At 43.8% G+C, this 24,197-nt stretch overlaps 2 protein-coding genes and 1 long non-coding RNA gene across 10 annotated transcripts in view; 2 read left to right on the forward strand and 1 right to left on the reverse strand.

Moving 5' to 3' along the window:
- Positions 1-24,197, forward strand: part of LOC110143238 (protocadherin gamma-C4) — a 180,480-nt gene that overhangs the window by 19,532 nt on the left and 136,751 nt on the right. The window contains exons 1-2 of one of the 8 annotated variants that reach the window (XM_020902894.2): positions 8,596-13,521; positions 16,444-16,522. The exons of 3 other annotated variants lie outside the window; for them this stretch is intronic. In XM_020902894.2, the coding sequence (XP_020758553.2) occupies positions 11,095-13,521; positions 16,444-16,512 (2,496 nt within the window). In that variant the 5' untranslated portion in view covers positions 8,596-11,094 and the 3' untranslated portion in view covers positions 16,513-16,522. 4 more of the 8 variants (XM_070465514.1, XM_070465513.1, XM_070465510.1 and 1 more) reach the window with 4 other exon arrangements.
- LOC139034407 (uncharacterized) lies at positions 3,957-7,741 on the reverse strand. The gene is made up of 2 exons (XR_011486879.1): positions 7,568-7,741; positions 3,957-4,253 (listed from the first exon to the last, which is right to left on the reverse strand). It is a non-coding gene; the product is annotated as an uncharacterized lncRNA (long non-coding RNA).
- LOC139034405 (protocadherin gamma-B3-like) lies at positions 16,670-19,145 on the forward strand. Its single transcript, XM_070465530.1, has one exon. It carries the CDS (start codon positions 16,677-16,679, stop codon positions 19,053-19,055), a length of 2,379 nt encoding a protein of 792 aa, XP_070321631.1. The 5' UTR covers positions 16,670-16,676; the 3' UTR covers positions 19,056-19,145.

Below are 24,197 nucleotides of genomic sequence, written 5' to 3' on the forward strand. Positions count from 1 at the left end.
CCCTTAGTAATAGCACTGCCCTTACATAGTTGATGTGTAATATGCCTTTTTTTCAAGATTGTAAATGTACTAACATTTCTTTCTTAAGTTAAAATTTTTGTTCATCTTCATCAAATACATTTTAGTTGTTGTTTATCTTTTTCTGTGATGTATTAATATAACCTTCAATAGTTAAGTCTCTTAGCACTTTTTTGCTTTATCATATGTAGCAAAGACGGACAGGTTTCATATTTGAATCACTAACTTTGGGTCTTTTTTCCCATTTTGTAAACTGTCAAGGGTAATTTTCTTGACCATCTTTAAATAGTTTTTATACCCTATCTACTTTGTCACTGCTATAATGAGGAATGTAATGGACATTTTGTTGTATACAGAGACTTTTCCATAATTTTTTAACATAGACTTCTGATAAGTGAGTCAGATGTTTTTCAAAACATTTTATTTTACCTCCCAACACCCAGAAAGTTGTGGGTCTTTTGAGGATTGTGAAAAATACCTTCAACCTACTCTCCAAAGTCAGAGAATTTTAAAAGTTCTGAATAATTAATGGAGTTTTGAGTCTGATAAAAATTTGAGTAATTTCTAGAAACTAAATATTATGTGAGTAATAATCAAAGAACTGAGTACTTGGTGCTTTATCTCAAATTTTCTCAGATTAGTAAACTGCTCTAAGTATTCATGAATAAGAAGACTATAAAACATGCAATGATAATATATATAATTATTAAAATATTTCCTTTTTATCAATTATTTCTAAAATCAAAACTAAAGTTATAAGTAATAGTAAGATAATACCTTCTGGATGTGTCTTAATGTGGAGAAGATCACTGAAACACCATATGCCCTTTATAGTGCTTCAGTTTAACTTTTCTGTCTTTTTACCTTCTATTACTTCTTTTAACATCAGTTATCTATGCATTGTTTTAGGTTTTGCAGCTTCATTAATGACTCGTTTGTTAAGCATTGAAAAATTATTCGCGTATATACACAATAAAATGTGCTATTCTAGAGTTTGAGGACTCACTGTGAACATGATCCTCACAGACATAACCTGTGGTCTCGAATCTTCTTATATAAAATTAATGAGCAAATATCCTTCCCAAAACTATTACCATATTTGTCAAGCCCATTTGCAAAGGGGTAAAACTAGCTCTTAAATAGTAAGATACTTTCTAACAAGGGAATTAAAAACTTGCCCCATATTTTAAGGGTCAATCATGTGAGAAAACTTGTTTCTGTGTAGGTTGAGACTAGAGCCCAGATCTCCAACTTCTTTGACACTGTCTTTTCAAATATTTATTCTCCTGTTCTTCAAGTATAACCTTGTTTTTGGGAGGGGTAAACATATCCTTTTTGCAATGCAAATTGAAATTGAGCTATGAGAATAAATAATGCAACGAACTTAAAAGAGGTAGAAAAATTCTTGCAAAAAAACCTTGTCTCTGAAAAAATAAATTATCAGGCTTACTGTACAGCAAGATTTGTATCAATTATAGATTTTCACTGCAAATTAAACAGCAGATGTTTGGTTTTCATTATTTTGGAGAAAATTGAACACGGAAAAGAAATGGTGTACAAGCGATCCTTTCTTTACCAAGAATAGATTGCAGTAACAAGTTAGGACTCTGAGTGTCGCTGTTCACCAATCAGGGGAAAAAAGAACCAGGAATTTAATCCGTTCCACAAGATTTCTGCATCACAACTCACTGGCTTTGGGGTTTTAGAAAGCTTCTTCGAACTGGACCCCCGAGAGCTCCAGCATCCAACGGTGAAAGTACCTTATCCTAGACCCCAAAGATCCTGGGGATCCCCAAGCCTCCACCGAGGGAACACCCAAGCGCAAGCTATTCCGCCGCGGGGCTGTCATGGCGTCTCCTTTCTGCCCAAACTGCAGCTGGCTAATCTGGATCTGTGTTCTCCTGGGGGCCCTGTGGAAAATCCGGGCCGAACAGATCCGCTACTCGGTGCCTGAGGAGCTGGAGAAGGGCTCCTTAGTGGGCAACATCGCCAAGGACCTGGGGCTGGAGCCCCGAGAGCTGGCGAAGCGCGGAGTTCGCATCGTCTCCAGAGGTAGGACGCAGCTCTTTGCTCTGAACCCGCGAAGCGGCAGCTTGGTCACCGCGGGCAGGATAGATCGGGAGGAGCTCTGTGACAGATCTCCCAAGTGTGTAGTAAACCTAGAGATTCTCTTAGAAGACAAAGTGAAGATTTTTGGAGTTGAAGTGGAAATAACTGATACTAATGATAATGCGCCCGACTTTGGGGCAGAGCAAAGGGAAATAAAAGTCTCTGAAAGTGAAAACCCTGGGACAAGGTTTCCTCTTCCTGAAGCTTTTGATCCGGATATAGGGATAAACTCCCTACAGGGTTACCAGCTCAGCTCGAATGTCCACTTCTCCCTAGACGTGCAAAGCGGAGCCGATGGGATTAAGTATCCCGAGCTGGTACTGGAGCACGCCCTGGACCGTGAGGAAGAGGCGGTTCACCACCTCATTCTGACCGCCTTTGATGGAGGCGACCCGGTTTACTCTGGCACAGCCAGGATTCTTGTAACACTTGTGGATACCAACGACAATGCCCCGGTATTCACTCAGCCCGAGTATCACATCAGTGTGTGGGAGAATGTGACGGTGGGCTCCAGGCTACTTACTGTAAAAGCCACTGATCCAGATGAAGGAGCCAATGGAGAAGTCACATACTCTTTCCGGAAAGTAAGAGATAAAATATCCCAGCTATTCCAATTGAATTCTCTTACTGGGGACATAACCATATTGGGAGGTTTGGATTATGAGGACTCTGGATTCTATGATATAGATGTAGAAGCCCACGATGGACCTGGTCTCCGAGCCAGAAGTAAGGTACTGGTAACAATTCTGGATGTAAATGACAATGCTCCAGAAGTCACAGTTACATCTCTCACCAGCTCTATCCAAGAAACTTCTTCCCCAGGCACAGTAATTGCACTTTTCAATGTGCATGACAGTGATTCAGGAGAGAATGGCCTTGTCACATGTTCCATTCTGGATAACCTGCCATTCACACTTGAAAAGACCTATGGAAATTATTATCGGTTGTCGACACACAGGGCTCTGGATAGGGAAGAGGTCTCAGAATATAACATCACTGTAACTGCCACTGACCATGGAACTCCGCCATTGTCTACAGAAACATACATCTCACTGAACGTGGCAGATGTCAATGACAATCCACCTGCCTTCCCTCATGCTTCCTACATGGCCTACATTCCAGAAAACAACCCCAGGGGAGCCTCCATCTTCTCTGTGACCGCCCATGACCCTGATAGTAACCAGAACTCAAGGGTTACTTACTTTCTGGCTGAAGACACACTACAGGGGTCGCCTCTCTCCACCTACGTCTCTATAAACAAGGACACAGGAGTCCTGTATGCTTTGCAGTCCTTTGACTATGAGCAAGTTAGAGACCTGCAGCTACTGGTGACTGCTAGTGACAGCGGGGACCCACCACTCAGCAGCAACGTGTCTCTGAGCATATTTGTGCTGGACCAGAATGACAATGCACCTGAAATCCTATACCCCACCCTCCCCACTGATGGTTCTACCGGTGTGGAGCTGGCACCCCGCTCCGCAGAGCCCGGCTACCTGGTCACCAAGGTGGTGGCAGTGGACAGAGACTCGGGACAGAACGCCTGGCTGTCCTACCGCCTGCTCAAGGCCAGCGAGCCAGGGCTCTTCGCGGTGGGGCTGCACACGGGCGAGGTGCGCACAGCGCGGGCGCTGCTGGACAGAGACGCGCTCAAGCAGAGCCTGGTGGTGGCGGTCCAGGACCACGGCCAGCCCCCTCTCTCGGCCACCGTCACGCTCACCGTGGCTGTGGCTGACAGCATCCCAGACGTCCTGACTGACCTAGGCAGCCTCAAGCCCTCAGTGGACCCCGACGACTCCGGCCTCACACTCTACCTGGTGGTGGCGGTGGCCGCGGTCTCCTGTGTCTTCCTCGCCTTTGTCATTGTGCTGCTGGCGCTCAGACTGCGGCATTGGCACACGTCGCGTCTGCTCCAGGCTTCGGGCAGCGGGTTGGCTGGCGTGCCGGCGTCTCAGTTTGTGGGCGTGGACGGGGTGCGGGCTTTCCTGCAGACCTATTCGCACGAGGTCTCGCTCACCGCGGACTCTCGGGGGAGTCACGTGATCTTCCCGCAGCCGAACTATGCGGACACGCTCATCAGTCAGGAGAGCTGTGGGAAAAGCGAGCCTCTCCTGATATCTCAAGATTTACTAGAAACAAAAGGAGAATTCAGTCTTAATCAGGTGAGTCAAATCTTGCCACACTGAAACGTAGGGAGAGAACTGCATAAATGTCTCCAATTATATTTCATATATATGTGTGTGTGTACATATGTAGATCAATAAAACACTTCTTGTTTAGTATTCTGTTGCTTTAAAGTGGAAAGACACTTTAGTGTCTTTAGATGATCCTTCAGTAATGATCAGTAACAGTTACTACACCTAAAAGTTGTTATTTATCTTTTGTAATCTTCATTTGGTTACAGTGTCAGTAGCAATTTCTTAATTTTATACTTGTAACATCTCACATCTTTAAAGCCATTATTCTTTAGGCATTACTGAAAGGATAGACTAGAATTATGAAATAGGAAGAAATTGTGTAAATTCATATTAACACATTCTCTTGTATGAGGCCATTATTTCATCTCTATTGAGTATTTTTAAATTTCCTCTTTTTACACCCTACTGTGTTTTGCTTGAAATTTGCTTTTCTTTCCTTTGAGACAGGTGTTTTCTATTATGATTAAACAATAACACTTAATAAATATTGGGGAATATATTTAAATTTTGGATATAACTTTCACAGGGATAGTTTCTCAATTGGATTGGTACATTTCACATATTGTGTTGTTACAGTTTGTGACATGCAGTGACTATGTAAGATTTCTTTGGTGCAGGTGATTGTCAAAAATATTACCCATTTAATTCCACTCATATTTAATAGATTGCAGAAGTGATTTTAATAACTTCTAAACTACCTATTATGGTATCACTATGAGACCCTTTTTGATTTCTAAGGAAAGCTTAATTGAACTATGCCTCAATTAAGCTTAAGAAGAAGAGTTTAAGTTTCTAAATGCTGTTGTCTTCATGGGAAATTGTGGTGTAATCCATAGAGTAAAAGAAGAATGTGTATGATACATGTAACTGGCATGGGGAGTGGAAAAAGAAAATACTGATAATAAATGTATATTGAGAAGCAAATCGTATCTGAGGAGAGATCATTTAAAATAGTGAAGCTTAAAAATATAATTTGGAAATATCAATTGTCCTGAGACTATGACAGACATATTTGGATTCTTGGGTTAAAAATGCATTTCTAGAATCAGAGTGATACTTTTTTTTTTCTTTTTTGGTGCCTAGGAGGTCTATAGACTATTTATAACTAGTATAACATGAGAAATACATTGTTTGAATGGACATTGGGTTTCTTTTAGAAAATAATATTTCTGGTTACATTGTTGCACAATTATATGATGGGCTAGTACATAACTATAAGAAATTAAAAATAGAAAACCTCTTTATGTCCTACTGTCAGAAAATGTTATCTTCAAGACATAATGAGTGAAATAAGCAAGATATAGAACATGGAATATTGTTTACTTCCTTTTTTGTCTAAAACCAAGGGAGAACATTTATAAAATTCTGCTGAATGATACAAAACATACTAATGGAATGATACACTAAAACCATAACACTCATTTCTCCTGAGAGAAATGTGTTGTTGAAAGCAGAGAGGGAGATCCTGGAAAACATGATATGTGTACCTTTTGAATCTGGAATTGTATGAATGTATGCCTACTTAAAAACAAATACTCCTTATAAGTTAAAAAAAAAAAAGGAGAAAAATAGTTTTTTCCAACACCTTTAGAACACATTAGTGCAGTTTCTCGGAAAAGCCTCTGGGCGTCGCTGTAGGTCAAAAGAAGAGAGAGAAGATAATCAGAGACGCATTTGGGAGCCTCCAAGAGGGTAACTTCCTGCTCAAACCAACCACACCGAGGAGGCCAGTACAGGTTTGGATACAAAAACAAAAGCAGGAAAAAGTGACCCTACCCCGGATTTTGCCACCCCGGAGGGCTTCTCTTCCCGACCAAGAAGCAGAGCAGCAGTGGAGGGAGACGGGATGAAGCGGAGCACTGAGACGAGCGGCCGGACGCGGTGGCGGCAGGTACTGTTACCGTTCCTGCTATCTTTATTTCGCGGGGCTCTCCCAGACCAAATTCGCTACTCAATTCCCGAGGAGCTGGCCAAAAACTCGGTTGTAGGAAATCTTGCTAAAGATCTAGGGCTCAGTGTCCCGGACTTGTCGGCCCGGAAGCTGCGGATTAGCGCGGAGAAGGAATATTTCGTTGTAAAACCTGAAAGCGGTGACTTACTTGTGAGTAACAGAATAGACCGAGAGGAGATTTGTGGGAAGAAGCCTCTGTGCATTCTGGATTTCGATACTGTCGCCGAAAACCCACTGAATATTTTCCATGTAACAGTAATAGTAGAGGATATAAATGACAATACTCCGCTATTCAAACAGAGTAAGATTGATTTAAAAATTGGAGAATCCACTAAGCCAGGTAAAACATTTCCACTAGACCCGGCACTAGATTCGGATGCTGGTCCTAATTCACTGCAAAGATATTACCTTAGTGACAACGAGTACTTTGATCTCACAGAGAAACAGACTCCAGATGGACGTAAATATCCTGAGTTGATTCTGAAACATTCTCTGGACAGAGAAGAGCAGAATTTTCACCAGCTGCTACTGACAGCTATAGACGGTGGGGACCCACCCCAGAGTGGCACCACCCAGATCCAAATTCAAGTCACAGATGCCAATGATAACCCCCCAGTGTTCAGCCAGGACGTGTACAGAGTCAGCCTGCAAGAGGGTGTGCCACCTGGCTTCTTAGTACTTCGAGTGACAGCCACCGATCAGGACGAAGGAGTCAACGCGGAGATCACCTACTCCTTTCATAATGTGGATGAACAAGTGAAACAGTTTTTTAACTTAAATCAAAGAACAGGAGAAATCACGTCAAACAATGATTTTGATTTTGAAATTGCTAATAGTTACACTCTTCGTATAGAAGCAAAAGATCCTGGAGATCTAGCAGCCCACTGCAGTGTCCAAGTCGAAATTCTCGATGAGAATGATTGTGCACCTGAAGTGATTGTGACTTCAGTATTTACTCCCCTACCAGAGGATTCACCACCAGGAACAGTGATCGCCTTAATAAAAACTAAAGATAGAGATGCTGGAGAAAATGGAGAAGTTTACTGCCAAATCTTGGGAAAGGCCGAGTTTATATTGAAATCTTATTCGAAGAACTATTACAAGCTAACGACAGACAGGACCCTGAACCGAGAGGAGATCTCAGAATACAATATCACAGTAATGGCCACCGACAAAGGCAAGCCGCCCCTCTCCTCTAGTATAACCATCACTCTGCACATCGCAGATGTCAACGACAACACTCCGGTTTTCCATCAGGCCTCCTACGTGGTCCACGTGCCAGAAAACAACCCACCTGGTGCTTCCATCGCGCATGTCAGCGCCTCCGACCCTGACCTAGGGCCCAACGGCCATGTCTCCTACTCCATCGTGGCCAGCGACCTGGAGCCACGCGCGCTGTTGTCCTACGTGTCCTTGAACCCGCAGAGCGGCGTGGTGTTCGCGCAACGCGCCTTTGACCACGAGCAGCTGCGCGCCTTCGAGCTGACGCTGCAGGCCCGCGACCACGGCTCTCCAGCGCTCAGCTCCAACGTGAGCCTGCGCGTGCTGGTGGGCGACCGCAACGACAACGCGCCCAGGGTGCTGTACCCGGCGCTGGGGCCCGACGGCTCGGCGCTCTTCGACACGGTGCCCCGCGCCGCGCAGCCCGGCTACCTGGTCACCAAGGTGGTGGCGGTGGACGCAGACTCTGGACACAACGCCTGGCTGTCCTACCACGTGCTGCAGGCCAGCGAGCCCGGACTGTTCAGCGTGGGTCTGCGCACGGGCGAGGTGCGCACGGCGCGGGCCTTGGGCGACAGGGACGCGGCCCGCCAGCGCCTGCTGGTCGCTGTGCGCGATGGGGGACAGCCGCCCCTCTCGGCCACCGCCACGCTGCTCCTGGTTTTCGCCGACAGCCTGCAGGAGGCGCTGCCGGACCTCAGTGACCGGCCCGCACCCTCTGACCCCCAGGCTGAGCTGCAGTTTTACCTGGTGGTGGCCTTGGCCTTGATCTCTGTGCTCTTCCTCCTGGCAGTGATTCTGGCGGTCGCCCTGCACCTGCGGCGCTCCTCCAGCCCCACTGCTTGGGGCTGCTTTAAGCCTGGTCTCTGTGTCAAGCCTGGACCTGGGGTTCTCCCCAACTACAGTGAGGGAACATTGCCCTATTCCTACAATCTGTGCGTTGCCTCTCAAACAGCTAAGACAGAATTTAATTTTCTCAATATCACCCCAGAAGTGGTTCCCCCTCAGGATCTCCTCTGCGAAGATGCCTCTTGGGTGCCAAGTACTAATCATGGAGATGCTGGAGTCCCATTTGCCCCGGATACTATTCTAAAGGTGAGTTTTAATTTAATTCACTTATTTTACTTTGTGGTTTCAATGTTTCTTAACAAATCACCTGAGTGGAGTAGAAGTCTTCGATTCACATTTCATTGTTTTGTAGGTAGAATTTAAGGGGTTTTTTTGCCTAAATATCTTAGTCTTACTTAAGCAAATCTTTGACATAAGTTGCCTATCTTATGGGTGGGATTTATTTATCTGTGTCAGTCGTGTCCAACTCTTCATGATCCTATGGATGTAGACCTCCATGTTCTTCTGTCCTTGGGATTATCCTGGAATACTGGAGTAGGTTGCGATTTCCATCTCCAGGAGATCTTCTGGACGCAGGGATCAGACTCACACCTCTTGCATTTCCTGCATTGGCCGGCATATTTTTTACCACTGAGCCACTTGGGAAGCCCCTTATTTACGCATAGTTACAAACCTTTACTACATAAGATACTTCGTTTTCTTCTTCATCTTTACATTCCTTCCCTCTGAAAGTTTATAACTGTTGAGACCTTAAGCTATTTGTTTTTCCTTCAGACTCCTTATATTAGTTTTATTCATTTTAGCTATGCTTCCTCTTAGAATTATAGTACTGAAGAGTAAAGAGATCTCCCAATCTCACTAGTTTGGGAAACTGAGAACCAAAGAAAGGAAGAATTTCACTCAGTGATACAGCCTGTCAACAGCAGAGCATAGGTAGGACTGACATGAACACCAGCCCTCTAAGTATCTTTACAAGCTAAGAGTCTTGGGATCCCAGATTTATTTTAAAAGGTCATGCAAAGTTTGAGGTATGCAGTGTCTGCTAATAAGAATGTGTTTAATAAATGGGAGAAATGTCTTCTCTGTCATGTACAGTAACATCACTCTTTTGAAAAATCATACATTGAGAAAATTTTTGTGACCTATTCTCATACTGTTTACTTAAAACTTCATTTTTAAAATTTTCTAGATATAAATGTAAAATACTTTTATTTTCTTCATTTTCCTGTGAGGTGTCTTTAAGTAAAAATTGCTTCTCTTGCTTAATGGACTCTCTGAAATCTTCTTTCTTTTTAGTCATGACGTATTTCTTTTTTGCTACCATATAAAGTTGGTAACATTAAATATATGTCTTAATAGAAAGGCCAGTTACTGCCTGCTCAATGATAAGTATGTGGACTTGTTTTTCTGTTTGGGTGATGAACTAAATCCTTTTCAGCCACAATCACTATACCAATTTTCTCCAGGTATCTGTAAAACATCTAACTAATTTAGACATAGTAATTAGAAAATATAAATAATGCATAGTTAATTCAATTCAAACTCTCAATATGATATAGTGTAGCTGCCATGTTCTTAGTGTGAAAATCTTGAAACTTTCTCAAAGACTTCAGAAGTAACAAAAAGCAAAAAACCAAAAAACCCTTTATTTTCTCTGCATATGACAACTAATACAATTTGCATAATACAGTGGGCCTTTTTTCAAAGGTCTGTTGAGAGCTAGGATTGTTTTCTTAGTGTTCTTATGTACAAATGGGCATATTTTCATAAACATATCCTAATTAAAAATGAGATCTTAAAGCCTACAAAAACTTCTGATGTCCTAATTAGATGGGCTCAAGATAAGTAAGTGAATAAAGGGCATAGGCTCAATGGCACATTAAATAAAACTTTCTAAAGAAGTAAAAAAGAGAGGGAGAGGATATATGTATACTTATGGCTGATTCGTGTTGTATGTAGAAACTAACACAACATTGTAAAACAATTATCCTCCAAATAAAAATTTTTAAAAATAGTAAAAAGTGCAAATTCTCAGGCCTGACTCCAGACTAACTGAATCAGCAGTTCTGGGGACACCAGCATTTCCTTCGTACCAAGCTCTAGGGTGACTCTCTCACAGGCAGAGGGGGGAGAACCATTTCTGCCTGATCACCAAGCCACCCCTCACCCCAGACCAAAATCTATGTCTGGTCCCTCTCCGATCTATATGATGTGCATGACTCATCAGAGTTTCTGCCATAAACCAAATAAGAAGCAGCCTGCCCCATTTGAACAATAGGAACACCCTCTAATCACTTAATTATCTCCTCAACGAATAAATAAGAATTTTTTAAAATGTAAAAAAGAATCAATAATTATATTAATCTCAGAATTAATCTTGTAGAAGTCTTTTGTTATTTCAGAATTAAATCTTCTTTTGATATAATCAATGTCATGTAGTAATCTATTAAGGATACAGAAAATTATTAGAAATAAAATATAATTAAACACTTTTGACATGAAAACAGAATTGGTGTAGTAACTAGTTAGAACTCTGAGTGTCGCTGTTCACCAAGTGGGAAAGAAGCTGCCGCTGATGCGATCAGACTCCGCTCCTTCCGCACAAAACACGCGCCGATCAGAGAAGCTCCTGGGAAAAGTCGCCCTCCCGCGCCCCTCTTCTCATAAGGGAATTGTTCCTGTTGGCTTTAGAGAAATAAGGAAACAGAAGGCTGGAACCAGGACTAAGAGAAAACTGGTCTGAGAGAGGCAATGGCGGATCCACTGAGGGGTTGGGGCTGCAGTGAGCCGTTCCTGCTCTTCATGCTCCTGGGGACGCTGTGGGAAGCTGGGGCCGGGCAAATCCGCTACTCCGTACCAGAGGAGCTGGACAAAGGCTCCTTCGTGGGTAATGTCGCCAAGGACCTGGGGCTGGAGCCCCGGGAGCTAGCGGAGCGCGGAGTCCGCATCGTCTCCAGAGGTAGGACGCAGCTCTTTGCTCTGAACCCGCGAAGCGGCAACTTAGTCACTGCAGACAGGATAGACCGGGAGGAGCTCTGCGCTCAGAGCGCGCGGTGTCTGGTGAGTTTTAACATCTTGGTTGAGAATACAATGAAATTGTATGGGGTAGAAGTAGAAATAACTGATATTAATGATAACTTCCCGCGTTTCCGGGATGAGGAAGTAAAAGTAAAAGTCAATGAAAATGCGGCTGTGGGAACACCATTAGTACTTCCTTTCGCTCGAGATGCGGATGTGGGTGTGAACTCCCTCCAGAGGTACCAGCTCAGCTCCAATATACACTTCTCTTTGGATGAGAAAAGCGGAAGAGATGGACAGAAATATCCAGAGCTGGTACTGGAACAGCCCTTGGACCGCGAGAAAGTAGCTGTTCACGATCTCCTACTCACAGCTTTAGATGGCGGAGACCCCATACTCTCTGGTACCACGCACATTCACGTGATGGTCCTCGATGCAAACGATAATGTGCCCCTGTTCACCCAATCAGAGTACAGAGTGAGTGTTCCAGAGAACATAGCTGTAGGCACTCGGCTGCTCACACTAACCGCCACGGATCCAGATGAGGGAATAAATGGGAAATTGACATATTCTTTTCGCAATGAAGAAGACAAAATTTCAGAGACTTTCCAACTTGATTCCAACTTGGGTGAAATCTCAACTGTGCAACCACTGGATTATGAAGTATCCAGATTCTATGACATGGAAGTGGTAGCTCAAGATGGAGGTGCTCTTCTTGCCAGCGCTAAGGTACTAATCACAGTACAGGACGTGAATGACAATGCGCCTGAAGTGCTCCTCACCTCTCTGACCAGTACCGTCTCTGAAGACTGTCTTCCGGGAACCATAATTGCACTGTTTAGCGTACATGATGGTGATTCTGGAGAGAATGGCGAGATTGTGTGTTCTATTCCCAGGAACTTGCCCTTTAAACTGGAAAAGTCAGTTGATAATTACTATCACTTATTGACAACTAGAGCCCTGGACAGAGAAGAGATCTCAGATTACAACATCACAGTAACTGTCACTGACTGTGGAAATCCACCACTGTCTACAGAAAACCACATCTTCCTTAAAGTGGCAGACATCAACGACAACCCTCCCATTTTCCCTCACACCTCATACTACACCTACATCCCAGAAAACAACCCCAGAGGCATATCGATCTTCTCTGTGAATGCCCACGATCCCGACAGCGGCAACAACGCCCAGGTCACTTATTCTCTAGCTGAGGACAAATTTCAGGGAACGCCTCTGTCATCCTATGTGTCCATCAACTCTGATACAGGAGCCCTGTATGCACTGGGGTCTTTCGACTATGAGCAGGTTAGAGAACTGCAATTGTGGGTGACAGCCAGTGACAATGGAGACCCTCCACTCAGCAGCAATGTGTCCCTGAGCCTTTTCATCCTGGACCAGAACGACAACGCACCTGAAATCTTGTATCCTGCCCTCCCCATCGATGGCTCCACAGGTGTGGAGCTGGCACCCCGCTCCGCAGAGCCTGGCTACCTGGTCACCAAGGTGGTGGCAGTGGACAGAGACTCGGGACAGAACGCCTGGCTGTCCTACCGCCTGCTCAAGGCCAGCGAGCCAGGACTCTTCACAGTGGGGCCGCACACAGGCGAGGTGCGCACAGCGCGGGCGCTGCTGGACAGAGACGCGATCAAGCAGAGCCTGGTGGTGGCGGTCCAGGACCACGGCCAGCCCCCTCTCTCGGCCACCGTCACGCTCACGGTGGCTGTGGCTGACAGCATCCCAGATGTGCTGGCCGACTTAGGCAGCCTCGAACCCTCCACTGACCCTGACGACGACTCAGGTCTCACTTTGTACCTGGTGGTGGCTGTGGCCTCCGTCTCCTGCGTCTTCCTCGCCTTTGTCATCGCGCTTCTGACTCTTAGACTGCGGCGCTGGTACACGTCGCGCGCGCTGCAGGCTTCGGGCAGCGGGTTGGCAGGCTTGCCCGCCTCTCACTTTATGGGCGTGGACGGGGTGCGGGCTTTCCTGCAGACCTATTCGCACGAGGTCTCGCTCACCGCGGACTCTCGGGGGAGTCACGTGATCTTCCCGCAGCCGAACTATGCGGACACGCTCATCAGTCAAGAGAGCTGTGAGAAAAGCGAGCCTCTCCTGATACCTGAAAAGATAAACGCAAAGGAAAGAGAGCTAGAAGTTCTTCAGGTGAGTTTTCTTTTCTTTTCAGTAGGGATGCTTGGAGCATTTTCTTTATTTTCATCATTTTTCTTCCACATTCAAAATCGCTTAATTATGTAGTGAATCACTATTTATTTGCTTTATTTTCTGATGAACTTGATTTAATTTGATAATTGATGTTTTCTCCATTTGTTTTCTAATTATATTTTGAGCTTAATGTTTCTTTCTATAATATGTGGGTATTTTAGAAACTCTAGCTGATCTCCAGATGCTTAAGTGAAGCAAGGATTATTTTTTAAAGTGGCTATACATAATCATTTTATGCAAAGACTTTCTTATACTTGAACTGTTTGGTAACAGTTGTTTGATTAGTCCAAATTGTTAGATGTAATATTCTCTTTTGAATATTTGCCTAAACACCATAGTACATATGTTTGGAAAAAGTATTCCACAGCATTGGTATTTTAGTACCTGCAACTTAGTAATAATAATAATTTGCATAAATCAGTGGAAGAATATAGAAAACATGATGAATATCAGAAAGACAGATTAAATTTATAGTGATGATAATATCTGTGGCATTCTAAAATCTGGAAAGTTTGGGTTAAATTATGTAATAATTGGACATGTGTATTTGTTGAGAGAAGAATTCAATAAGAGGGAGCCTTTGAATTGTGCTTTAGAATAAATTCCGTGATGCAGTTTAAAATCTCCAAATAATTAGATACAGTCATTAAATACAAATATGGCATACACTTGGCATCTTCTGGTTACACACAACCCCTCCACTTTTCAGGATCAACATGGACCTAATTGTTTGCATTTCTGCAAGTGCAGGTACAGTTCTGCTTTATTACAAGAGTTTAAGATCTGTATTTGGAAAGTCAATTAATGGAATAAAACTCAACTGATGAAATAAAATAAGACAGGACAAGAGAAATTAAAGATAAAATCCTCTGTCTTTGTTTTATCCTCCTCCCTCCCTCATGTGCTGCATATATCTGCATTACAGGCTAACCAGAGCTCCTCAGAGATGGGAATGCCTGCCTGACTGTAAAGATCAATATTTTTTTTCCTTCTGATGCTATCTGTGTAACTTCTTAAAAGAATAGTGTTTTTTTTCCCAGCTCTGTAGGGGTTCCCAGTGACTTTCTGCTTGCTTTGTACTGCTTACCTGGACCATGGATCCTTGGTGAACTTTACACAAAATATCAGTACATTATTTTTATATATGATCCTTTGTCTCAAAAAATGCATATTACTGTGCCTACAACTTCTAACAAGTGGAGCAGTTCTCAGAACTTTCTGAGAAACTGCTTCCTTGGTTTTAATCCTCAGTTTGGTTTGAATAAAATTCCCTTTTTTTCCCCTTAACTTAATAGTTAATTAAATCTTCACTGACATAATTTTAAAAATTATTTCTCAGGATATACTCATCTTAAACTATGATATTTTTCTGATGAAATACCACTTACTGGTCTGTGTGTCTCAAATTTCATGAATATGTCATATAATGGAAGAAGTGTGTGCCCTATTCATTTTTGCATATGGTTTGCTGGAGATTATTTTTAGATCCTTTTTTAAAAATATTTTTCTATCTTTTAAATTCCATACTTTCAACAACTTGAACATCAGCTACAAAGTATGAATAAACAGGGAAAATGGGAATAAAATATTATTAACAGACCCGTAGGTTACATTACTTAATCACATGAAAGATTTATCATGCATTTGGGAATGTAGGAACACTTGATTTTTCTTTTTTAATATTTACATGAAGTGAATCTAATTATATATGGGTAATTTTGACCTCACTGCATACAATGTGCAGGCTCACTGAATAGTGAATTCATCCAAAGAGTAGCAAGAGAATCTCTGTGATAGGTACAGATGTCATTCACTCATGCATGAAAACTTACTTTCCATTATTTTTGAAGTAAAAGAATACTGTATAGATTTGGGTATATGCTCTAGGTTCTTTTTCATGCAATGGGAAAATTTTTTTTCTATATCTCTATAAACTTCAATAGCCTTTACATAATAAAATGTTTGATCTATACACTGTGAGTGTATATACTATGTATACTCTATACACTTAAATATTTGAATCTTTAGTTTCATATGTGTTCTGAAAAAAAACTTTCCTGTACTAACTGCAGTGCTCATACAGTGGTAAAAAGAAAAAAAAAAGAAAGGGGGGGCACTTGCTCAGTCATATTTTGAAGCAAAGTCTTGTTATTTTATGTTCTTAGATACCAGTGAATTTCTGTTTAGAATCCTGGATAAATGAGCTTTTTCACTATAAGATGAGTTCTACATTGTTATACATCTTCCAAGCTTTATAATGATAATGTATTATGTGGTTAAAAAACTATTTCTGAATTAATATTCTAAGACACCTATCAGAAACATGGAAATTGGAGCACTTATTGATAAAGCAGAGTGTCTATATCAAAGAGTTGAGATAATCAGATAGTTAAAAGGCGACCAAGAAAAAGTAGAACTACATAGGTCACTTTCTCTGGAATATATCTTTATGAGGATTCATACTTCACTTCCAAAATCCAAATAATTCACCATTGCTGAGCTACATAAGAAAAAACAATACAATTAAAGACAATGGTAACATAGTGTGGAAAAAAATAAGCTTAGTGAAATAGTTTTAAAATCATGGTCATTTAATAAAAATAGACTTGGAAACTAAGGAAAAGAGAGTTTCTTGCTTCTTACCATACTTCTGTTTTATAAGGACAACCAATCTCCTTGCTATCCATCAATCATTTGGAGGAGAAGATTATAACATCTATGGGATAAAACTAAAAGCTGTGAGATTTAGAACTTTTATAAGTTAGAAGAAAAGAAAGAGAGAAATAACAATGCATATCAAGGTATTTCACTTATTTTAATATTACACTCTGTGCAACCACTTTCATTTGTGTCACTTTCCAGATATTATTTTATTTAGTCCTCAATTTTACTAAGGCACACAGGAAAGATGTTATTATGGCCACTGTATGAGATGGAAACTGAAAGCACGATGATGCCAATAAACATCGTCAGCAAGATACCTCTGGCTTTGAGGAATAAAATCACCTGATTCGGAGGCATAAAGCTCAAGTTCGAAGAAATTATAGCGAGAAAGAAGATATAGTAAATATTTGAAATGCTAAAATCCTTATAGCATGGGACAAATGAGTATCTGTATCAGGACACAATGGACCTGTTTTCTAGCCGGCTCTGTGTTTGGATCTGCTTTAGTAATCACTAATGCAGTTCTGCAGCCGAGTCGCGGGGTGCCGCTGTTGCCTAGTGCTGAACAAAAGGTATCAGCTCCTCCTGTCGCAGAGGAATCGCCTGTGGACCGCGAAATCGCGAGATCTGTGCACTGTCAGGTTTTCTGCGGCGGAAATATCTGTGCGAGAATCGGTCTGTTAAGACCTGTCAAGGAGCCTCTCCTGCTCAGAAATTCTTGGGATAATTTAGCGGTCACAGCTCTTCTGAATCAGAAAGGCAAAGGCACGGAGGGTGGGATGGGAAACCGCTTGGGACCGAAGCTCCAGGCTGGGCAGAGGCGAATGCTGTTTCTCTTCCTGCTGTCTTTGTTCCGCCCGGCGCTTTCAGAGCTAATCCGCTACACTATTCCAGAGGAGCTGGCCAGGGGCTCGCTGGTGGGGAACCTCGCCAAGGATCTGGGGCTTGGCCTGCGAGATTTGCCTACTCGGAACCTGCGGGTTAGTGCAGAGAAGAAATTCTTCACAGTGAGCACCGATAACGGAGACTTACTTGTGAGCGACCGTATAGACCGAGAGCAGGTTTGTGGCAGGAAGTCAATGTGTGTTCTGGAATTCGAAATGGTCGCTGAAAAGCCTTTGAACTTTTTTCATATAACCGTGGAGATTCAGGATGTCAACGACAGCCCACCGACCTTTAGCCAAAATGTCACTGAGCTGGAAATCAGTGAACTGACGCCAACTGGAGCCACCTTTGCCCTGGAATCTGCACAAGATTCAGATGTAGGTGTCAATTCCTTGCAGCAGTACTACCTCAGCCCTGACCCTCATTTCTCTTTGATCCAGAAGGAGAACCCAGACGGCAGTAGATACCCGGAACTGGTATTGAAGGCTCCCCTGGACAGAGAAGAGCAGTCCTGCCACCACCTGGTCCTCATGGCTGTGGATGGGGGTGAGCCAGCCAGAAGCTGCACTACCCAGATCAGGGTAGTTGTGGCAGACGCAAATGATAACCCGCCAGTGTTCACCCAGGACTTGTACAGGGTCAGTGTTTCAGAGAACTTACCCCTGGGTTCCTCTGTGATAAGAGTGATGGCCACTGACTTGGATGAGGGCATCAATGCTGAGATTGCCTACACTTTCATTAACGTTGACAAGGCAGTAAGACAACTGTTCAAGCTGGACAGTAAAACAGGGGAACTCACCACCGTTGGAAGACTGGACTTTGAAGAGAGAGAGCGCTACACAATTGGGGTAGAAGCAAAGGATGGTGGACATCACACTGCCCACTGCAAAATACAAATAGATATTTTGGATGAAAATGACAATGTTCCTGAGATAACCCTGGATTCTGAATCTAAATATATAAAAGAAGACACTGAGCTTGGGACTGTTGTTGCTTTGATCAAAACACATGATCTAGATTCTGGATTTAATGGGGAAGTCTTATGCCAAATAAAAGGAAATTTCCCGTTTAAAATAGTTCAAGATACAAAAAACACGTACAAGCTGGTGACCGAAAGAGTCTTAGATCGAGAGAAGACTCCAGAATACAATCTCACTATCACAGCTACGGACAAAGGCAAGCCGCCCCTTTCCTCTAAAAGAAGTGTCAGCTTGAAAGTCTCCGACGTCAACGACAACGCTCCGGTTTTCCACCAGGCCTCCTACGTGGTCCACGTGCCAGAAAACAACCCACCCGGCACTTCCATCGCCCAAGTTAATGCTTCGGATCCCGATTTGGGGCCCAACGGCCAGGTCTCCTACTCCATCGTGGCCAGCGACCTGGAGCCACGCGCGCTGTCGTCTTACGTGTCGGTGAACCCGCAGAGCGGCGTGGTGTTCGCGCAGCGCGCCTTCGACCACGAGCAGCTGCACGCCTTTGAGCTGACGCTGCAGGCCCGCGACCACGGCTCTCCAGCGCTCAGCTCCAACGTGAGCCTGCGCGTGCTGGTGGGCGACCGCAACGACAACGCGCCCAGGGTGCTGTACCCGGCGCTGGGGACCCGACGGCTCGGCGCTCTTCGACACGGTGCCCCGCGCCGCGCAGCCCGGCTACCTGGTCACCAAGGTGGTGGCGGTGGACGCAGACTCTGGACACAACGCCTGGCTGTCCTACCACGTGCTGCAGGCCAGCGAGCCCGGACTGTTCAGCGTGGGGCTGCGCACGGGCGAGGTGCGCACGGCGCGGGCCTTGGGCGACAGGGACGCGGCCCGCCAGCGCCTGCTGGTCGCTGTGCGCGATGGGGGACAGCCGCCCCTCTCGGCCACCGCCACGCTGCTCCTGGTTTTCGCCGACAGCCTGCAGGAGGCACTGCCGGACCTCAGTGACCGCCCGGCACCCCGTGACCCCCAGGCTGAGCTGCAGTTTTACCTGGTGGTGGCCTTGGCCTTGATCTCGGTGCTCTTCTTCCTCGCGGTCATTCTGGCGGTCGTCCTAAGTTTGCGACGCTCCTCCAACCCTACCACCTGGAGTTGCTTTCAAACTAGTTTTTGCTCCAAAACTGGACCTGGAGTCCTCCCCAACTATGGGGAAGGGACTTTACCTTATTCCTACAATCTGTGTGCTGCCACACATTCCTCAAAGACTGAGTTTAAATTTCTCAATATTAAGCCTGAAAATGCTCCACCACAAGACCTTCTATGTAATGAAGCCATTTGTCTTGAAAGTACCAGCAATGACAATCCCCAAGTGACTTCTAATTCAGTCAATTTGCAACAGGTGAGTTACTTCAAAACCTTTTCCTCCCATAAATATTATTAGGTTTCAGATCATTATTTTAGAAGTTAAAAAGTATGCAGGCTAACTCTGGCAGTTTTTGGTGTTTTATTGTTTTTTTTGGACATAGAATGGGGATGGGGGGGTCTTCTGATTCTTTGATCATGTATCTGTGTCACAATAGTTCTTTCATAGAATGTCACTTAGTAATAGTCTTAAAATTTCTATTAATTCTAAAACAGTATGTCCTGAAACATTTTTAATATTCTAGTACCTTACATTCTCACTGTAAGACATTATTTGTATCTATATAGACAATTAAGTGGTTTACATAAATTCAGTGTAGTCAGTCCTAAACACTATGTGTTATATATAATATAAATATAAGAATACTTTTTCACTGTATCCTATGTATTTTCACTTTCATTGCATTTTCTTTAAAGTATACACAAATATTGGCTAAATAGTGCAGTTCTTAATCTATGTTAATAAAAATAGGTAATAACATCTAAAAATGATAACTCCTGTAACGTAGTGGTGGATTGGTTCTAAACATGTTCGTGGTTGTTGGTGCCCTTATTGAAAATTAGACAAATATAAACGATGGTGGAGTGTGGAATTCAAAACTTACGGAAAAGTGTAAAAGTATTTGTGTTCTCCAAGACCCTAAGAGATGTCACAAAAATAAGCATCATTCCAAGGAATATTTAAATTTTCAGAATATGACATTTTATTTTTCCAAATGCTTTTCATTCTTGGGGAGAGAAATATTGAGTATCAACTATGCATATTTAGCAGAAATAAGACCCTATGTATTGATGGTTTCCGCGGAACGGTGCAGTATTAAGTTAGGACTCTAAGCGTCGCTGTTCACTAACCCGGGTAAGGAGAGCAGTGAAAACTCGAGTTATATCCTCAAAGCACAAAGCAGATTATACAGGAAAAGCTCTGCCGCTGCGCAGAAAGCCTTCCCTAAATCAATGCGCATCTGATCGCTGCTTGTTTATTGGCCTTGACCACCAATTCTGAGACGCTCGAAACTGATGCGAACGTGTTCCGCCTGCTCATAATCCCAGGAAGTCCAGAACGAGACAGTAATGGCGGTTCTGCAAAGCCGCTGGCATTATAGCGGGTTGATCCTGCTCTTCGTACTCCTGGGGACGCTGTGGGAGGCCAGGGCAGGGCAGATCCATTACTCCATTCCTGAGGAGCTGGACAAAGGCTCCTTCGTGGGCAACATTGGCAGGGATCTCGGGCTGGAGCCCCAGGAGCTGGCAGAGCGCGGAGTCCGCATCGTCTCCAGAGGTAGGACGCAGCTCTTTGCTCTGAACTCGCGAAGCGGCAGCTTGGTCACCGCGGGCAGGATAGACCGAGAGGAGATCTGCGCTCAGAGGTCTCGGTGTCTGGTGAATTTTAACATCCTTGTTGAGGATAAATTGAATCTTTTTCCCGTGGAAGTGGAAATAATGGACATTAATGACAATGCACCGCGATTCTTAAGGGAAGAATTGGAAGTAAAAATTACCGAAAACGCAGCCTTATCCTCTCGATTTCCACTAATGGAGGTCTATGACCTGGATGTGGGAGTGAACTCTCTCCAGGGCTGCAAGCTCAACGAGAATAGTCACTTCTCCGTGGAAATGCCAGGTAAAGCTGATGGGCCCAAATACCCAGAGCTGGTGCTGGTGCGCGCGCTGGACCGGGAGGAACAGGCCATTCACCACCTGGTCTTTACCGCCATGGATGGCGGTGACCCTGCCCGCTCCAGTGTGGCTCGAATCTTGGTAACTGTCCTAGATGCAAATGACAACGCTCCAGTCTTTACTCAGCCTGTGTATCGTGTGAGTGTCCCTGAAAATCTACCAGTAGGTACGCCAGTGTTGTCGGTAAATGCCACGGACCAGGATGAAGGAGTTCACGCGGAAGTAACATATTCTTTAGTGAGGATAACAGAAAAAATCTCAAAGACTTTCTGCCTGAATGTTTTGACTGGAGAGATATCAACTTCTGCAATTCTGGACTATGAAGACACCAGCTTTTATGAGCTGGATATTGAAGCCCGGGATCGCCCAGGTCTACAGGACAGAGCCAAAGTCTTAATTACTATCTTGGATGTGAATGACAATGTACCAGAAGTGGTAGTTACATCTGGAAGCAGATCAGTTGCTGAAAGCACACCACCAGGCACAGTGATCATTCTTTTTCAAGTATATGATCGAGACTCTGGACTGAATGGTCTGGTAACATGTTCTATCTCAGGAAGTTTGCCATTTGAACTGGAAAAATCAGTAGACAATTATTATCGACTAGTGACAAATACAGTTCTAGATCGAGAACAGGTATCCACATACAACATCACTGTGACAGCCACCGACAAAGGAATGCCGCCTCTGTCTACGGAAATGTTCATCTCCCTAAATGTGGCAGACATCAATGATAACCCACCTGCTTTTCCCCATACCTCCTACTCTGTCTACATTCCAGAGAACAATCCCAGAGGTGCCTCCATTTTCTCAGTAACTGCACATGACCCTGACAATCGTGAGAATGCCCAGGTTACCTATTCCTTAGCTGAAGACACCATCCAGGGGGTCCCTCTGTCCTCGTACATCTCCATCAACTCTGACACTGGCATCCTGTATGCATTGCACTCCTTCGACTATGAACAGTTCCGTGACCTGCAGTTGAGAGTGATTGCAAGTGACAGTGGGGACCCACCACTCAGCAGCAATGTGTCTCTGAGCATATTTGTGCAGGACCAGAATGACAACACACCTGAGATTCTGTACCCTGCCCTCCCCACTGATGGCTCTACTGGTGTGGAGCTGGCACCTCGCTCTGCAGAGCCAGGCTACCTGGTCACCAAGGTGGTGGCAGTGGACAGAGATTCAGGCCAGAACGCCTGGCTATCCTACCGCCTGCTCAAGGCCAGTGAGCCAGGGCTCTTTGTGGTGGGACTGCACACGGGTGAGGTGCGCACAGCGCGGGCCCTGCTGGACAGAGATGCTCTCAAGCAGAGCCTGGTGGTGGCTGTCCAGGATCATGGGCAGCCCCCTCTCTCGGCCACCGTCACGCTCACGGTGGCTGTGGCTGACAGCATCCCAGATGTCCTGGCGGACCTGGGCAGCCTGGAGGTCCCGCACGACTCTGACGCTTCAGGCCTCACTCTGTACCTGGTGGTGGCGGTGGCCGCGGTCTCCTGTGTCTTCCTCGCCTTTGTCATTGTGCTGCTGGCGCTCAGACTGCGGCATTGGCACCTGTCGCGTCTGCTCCAGACTTCCGGCCGCGGGTTGGATGGCCTACCGGCATCTCAGTTTGTGGGCGTGGACGGGGTGCGGGCTTTCCTGCAGACCTATTCGCACGAGGTCTCGCTCACCGCGGACTCTCGGGGGAGTCACGTGATCTTCCCGCAGCCGAACTATGCGGACACGCTCATCAGCCAGGAGAGCTGTGAGAAAAGCGAGCCTCTCTTGATTCAGGAAGATTTTTGTAAAGAGCAAGACTCCGTTGTTCAGGTGAGATTAATTGCTTTTATTGTTCTTATTTGAACAGTAAAAGTGAAAATTCTCTTGGTTCAGTGCCTGATATTCTTAGTCTGCAGTGAATTATATAGTTTTGAAAGATTTTTCTTTTATATCAGTAGAGGTCTATTAAACCTTAGTTTTCTCAAATTTCACCCCAAAAATCTTAATAAAGTATGTACTGAATTTCCTTTAATTTTTCTCCTCTTGGTAAGCTGTTTGTGGCATGGGTTGCTTTCCTCTTGCTTCTTAGTTATTGTTTTTCTATTACGTGGAATATCTGAGATTCATTCTTTTATAATGTGAAAAACCTCAGAATTACAGCATCTGATAAGGAAGATCTTTTTTCTTCTCAGTGTTAACTAAAGCAGGTATTTTCTAAAATGATGGAATCTATGAGAGATATTTTCCCTTTTAACTAATTAGGAATCAAAAATGATTTTATAATAAATAAGAGTAATTGATATGTGAAGACTTGAATAATATTCCTAGAACTATCTGTTATTCTTTTAATGACAATCACAATACTTATAGCCTTCAAGTTAAAATTTAAGTTAAAAAGACTTATCTACCTCACATAAACTCTGGGAAAAGAAAATAATTTTATTAAAAAACATTCAAACTATAAAGTAGTACAGGGAGCAAGTATTTGTTTACATCACCATTATTATAATTTTGGATTGTTAACAAATAAGTATAAGTACCTGATGCTGTATGCCCACTACAATGATTTTTTTTTTTTGCAGTCTGCATGTTTGATAGTATTTAAAAATGAATGTGAATTGTTAAATGTGGCAAGTAGTGTCCACTTACAAGATATATCTCTAAAAATAGAGGACTAGTGAATGAGAGAGTGAAGGATTTATAGTATTCAAATAAGAATTTAAATGATTTAGCATATTTAGCCCAGATAAAATAAAGCTTTTGTTACATGGGAACTCTATTCAAATATTTAAGGAAGGAAGAGTTGTCATTTAAAAGAATGATTACTCATTTCATCATAGCGCAAAGGTGTGAATAAAACTATGTCTTGATGAGTAGAAAACAGCAAAGTTCTGAGTTGTTAAACAGAAAATGAGTGGCCTTAGAAGCTAGAAGATTCTGTTACTGGTGGTTTTCAAAAATAAGTTGATGGTCCTGAGATTAATGGAATACAGGAGATAATATAATCTGATGAGTTGTTGAACTTCTAGCTAGCCAAGCTCTTTCCCAATCCTGAGCTTAGGGTTCTAT

The sequence above is a fragment of the Odocoileus virginianus genome, chromosome 3 (assembly GCF_023699985.2).
Source record: "Odocoileus virginianus isolate 20LAN1187 ecotype Illinois chromosome 3, Ovbor_1.2, whole genome shotgun sequence".
Taxonomy (NCBI): Eukaryota; Metazoa; Chordata; class Mammalia; order Artiodactyla; family Cervidae; genus Odocoileus; species Odocoileus virginianus.

Coding starts and splice junctions, on each gene's coding strand:
- LOC139034405 (XM_070465530.1), top strand. CDS start 16,677: ATGGGACAAATGAGTATCTGTATCAGGACACAATGGACCTGTTTTCTA.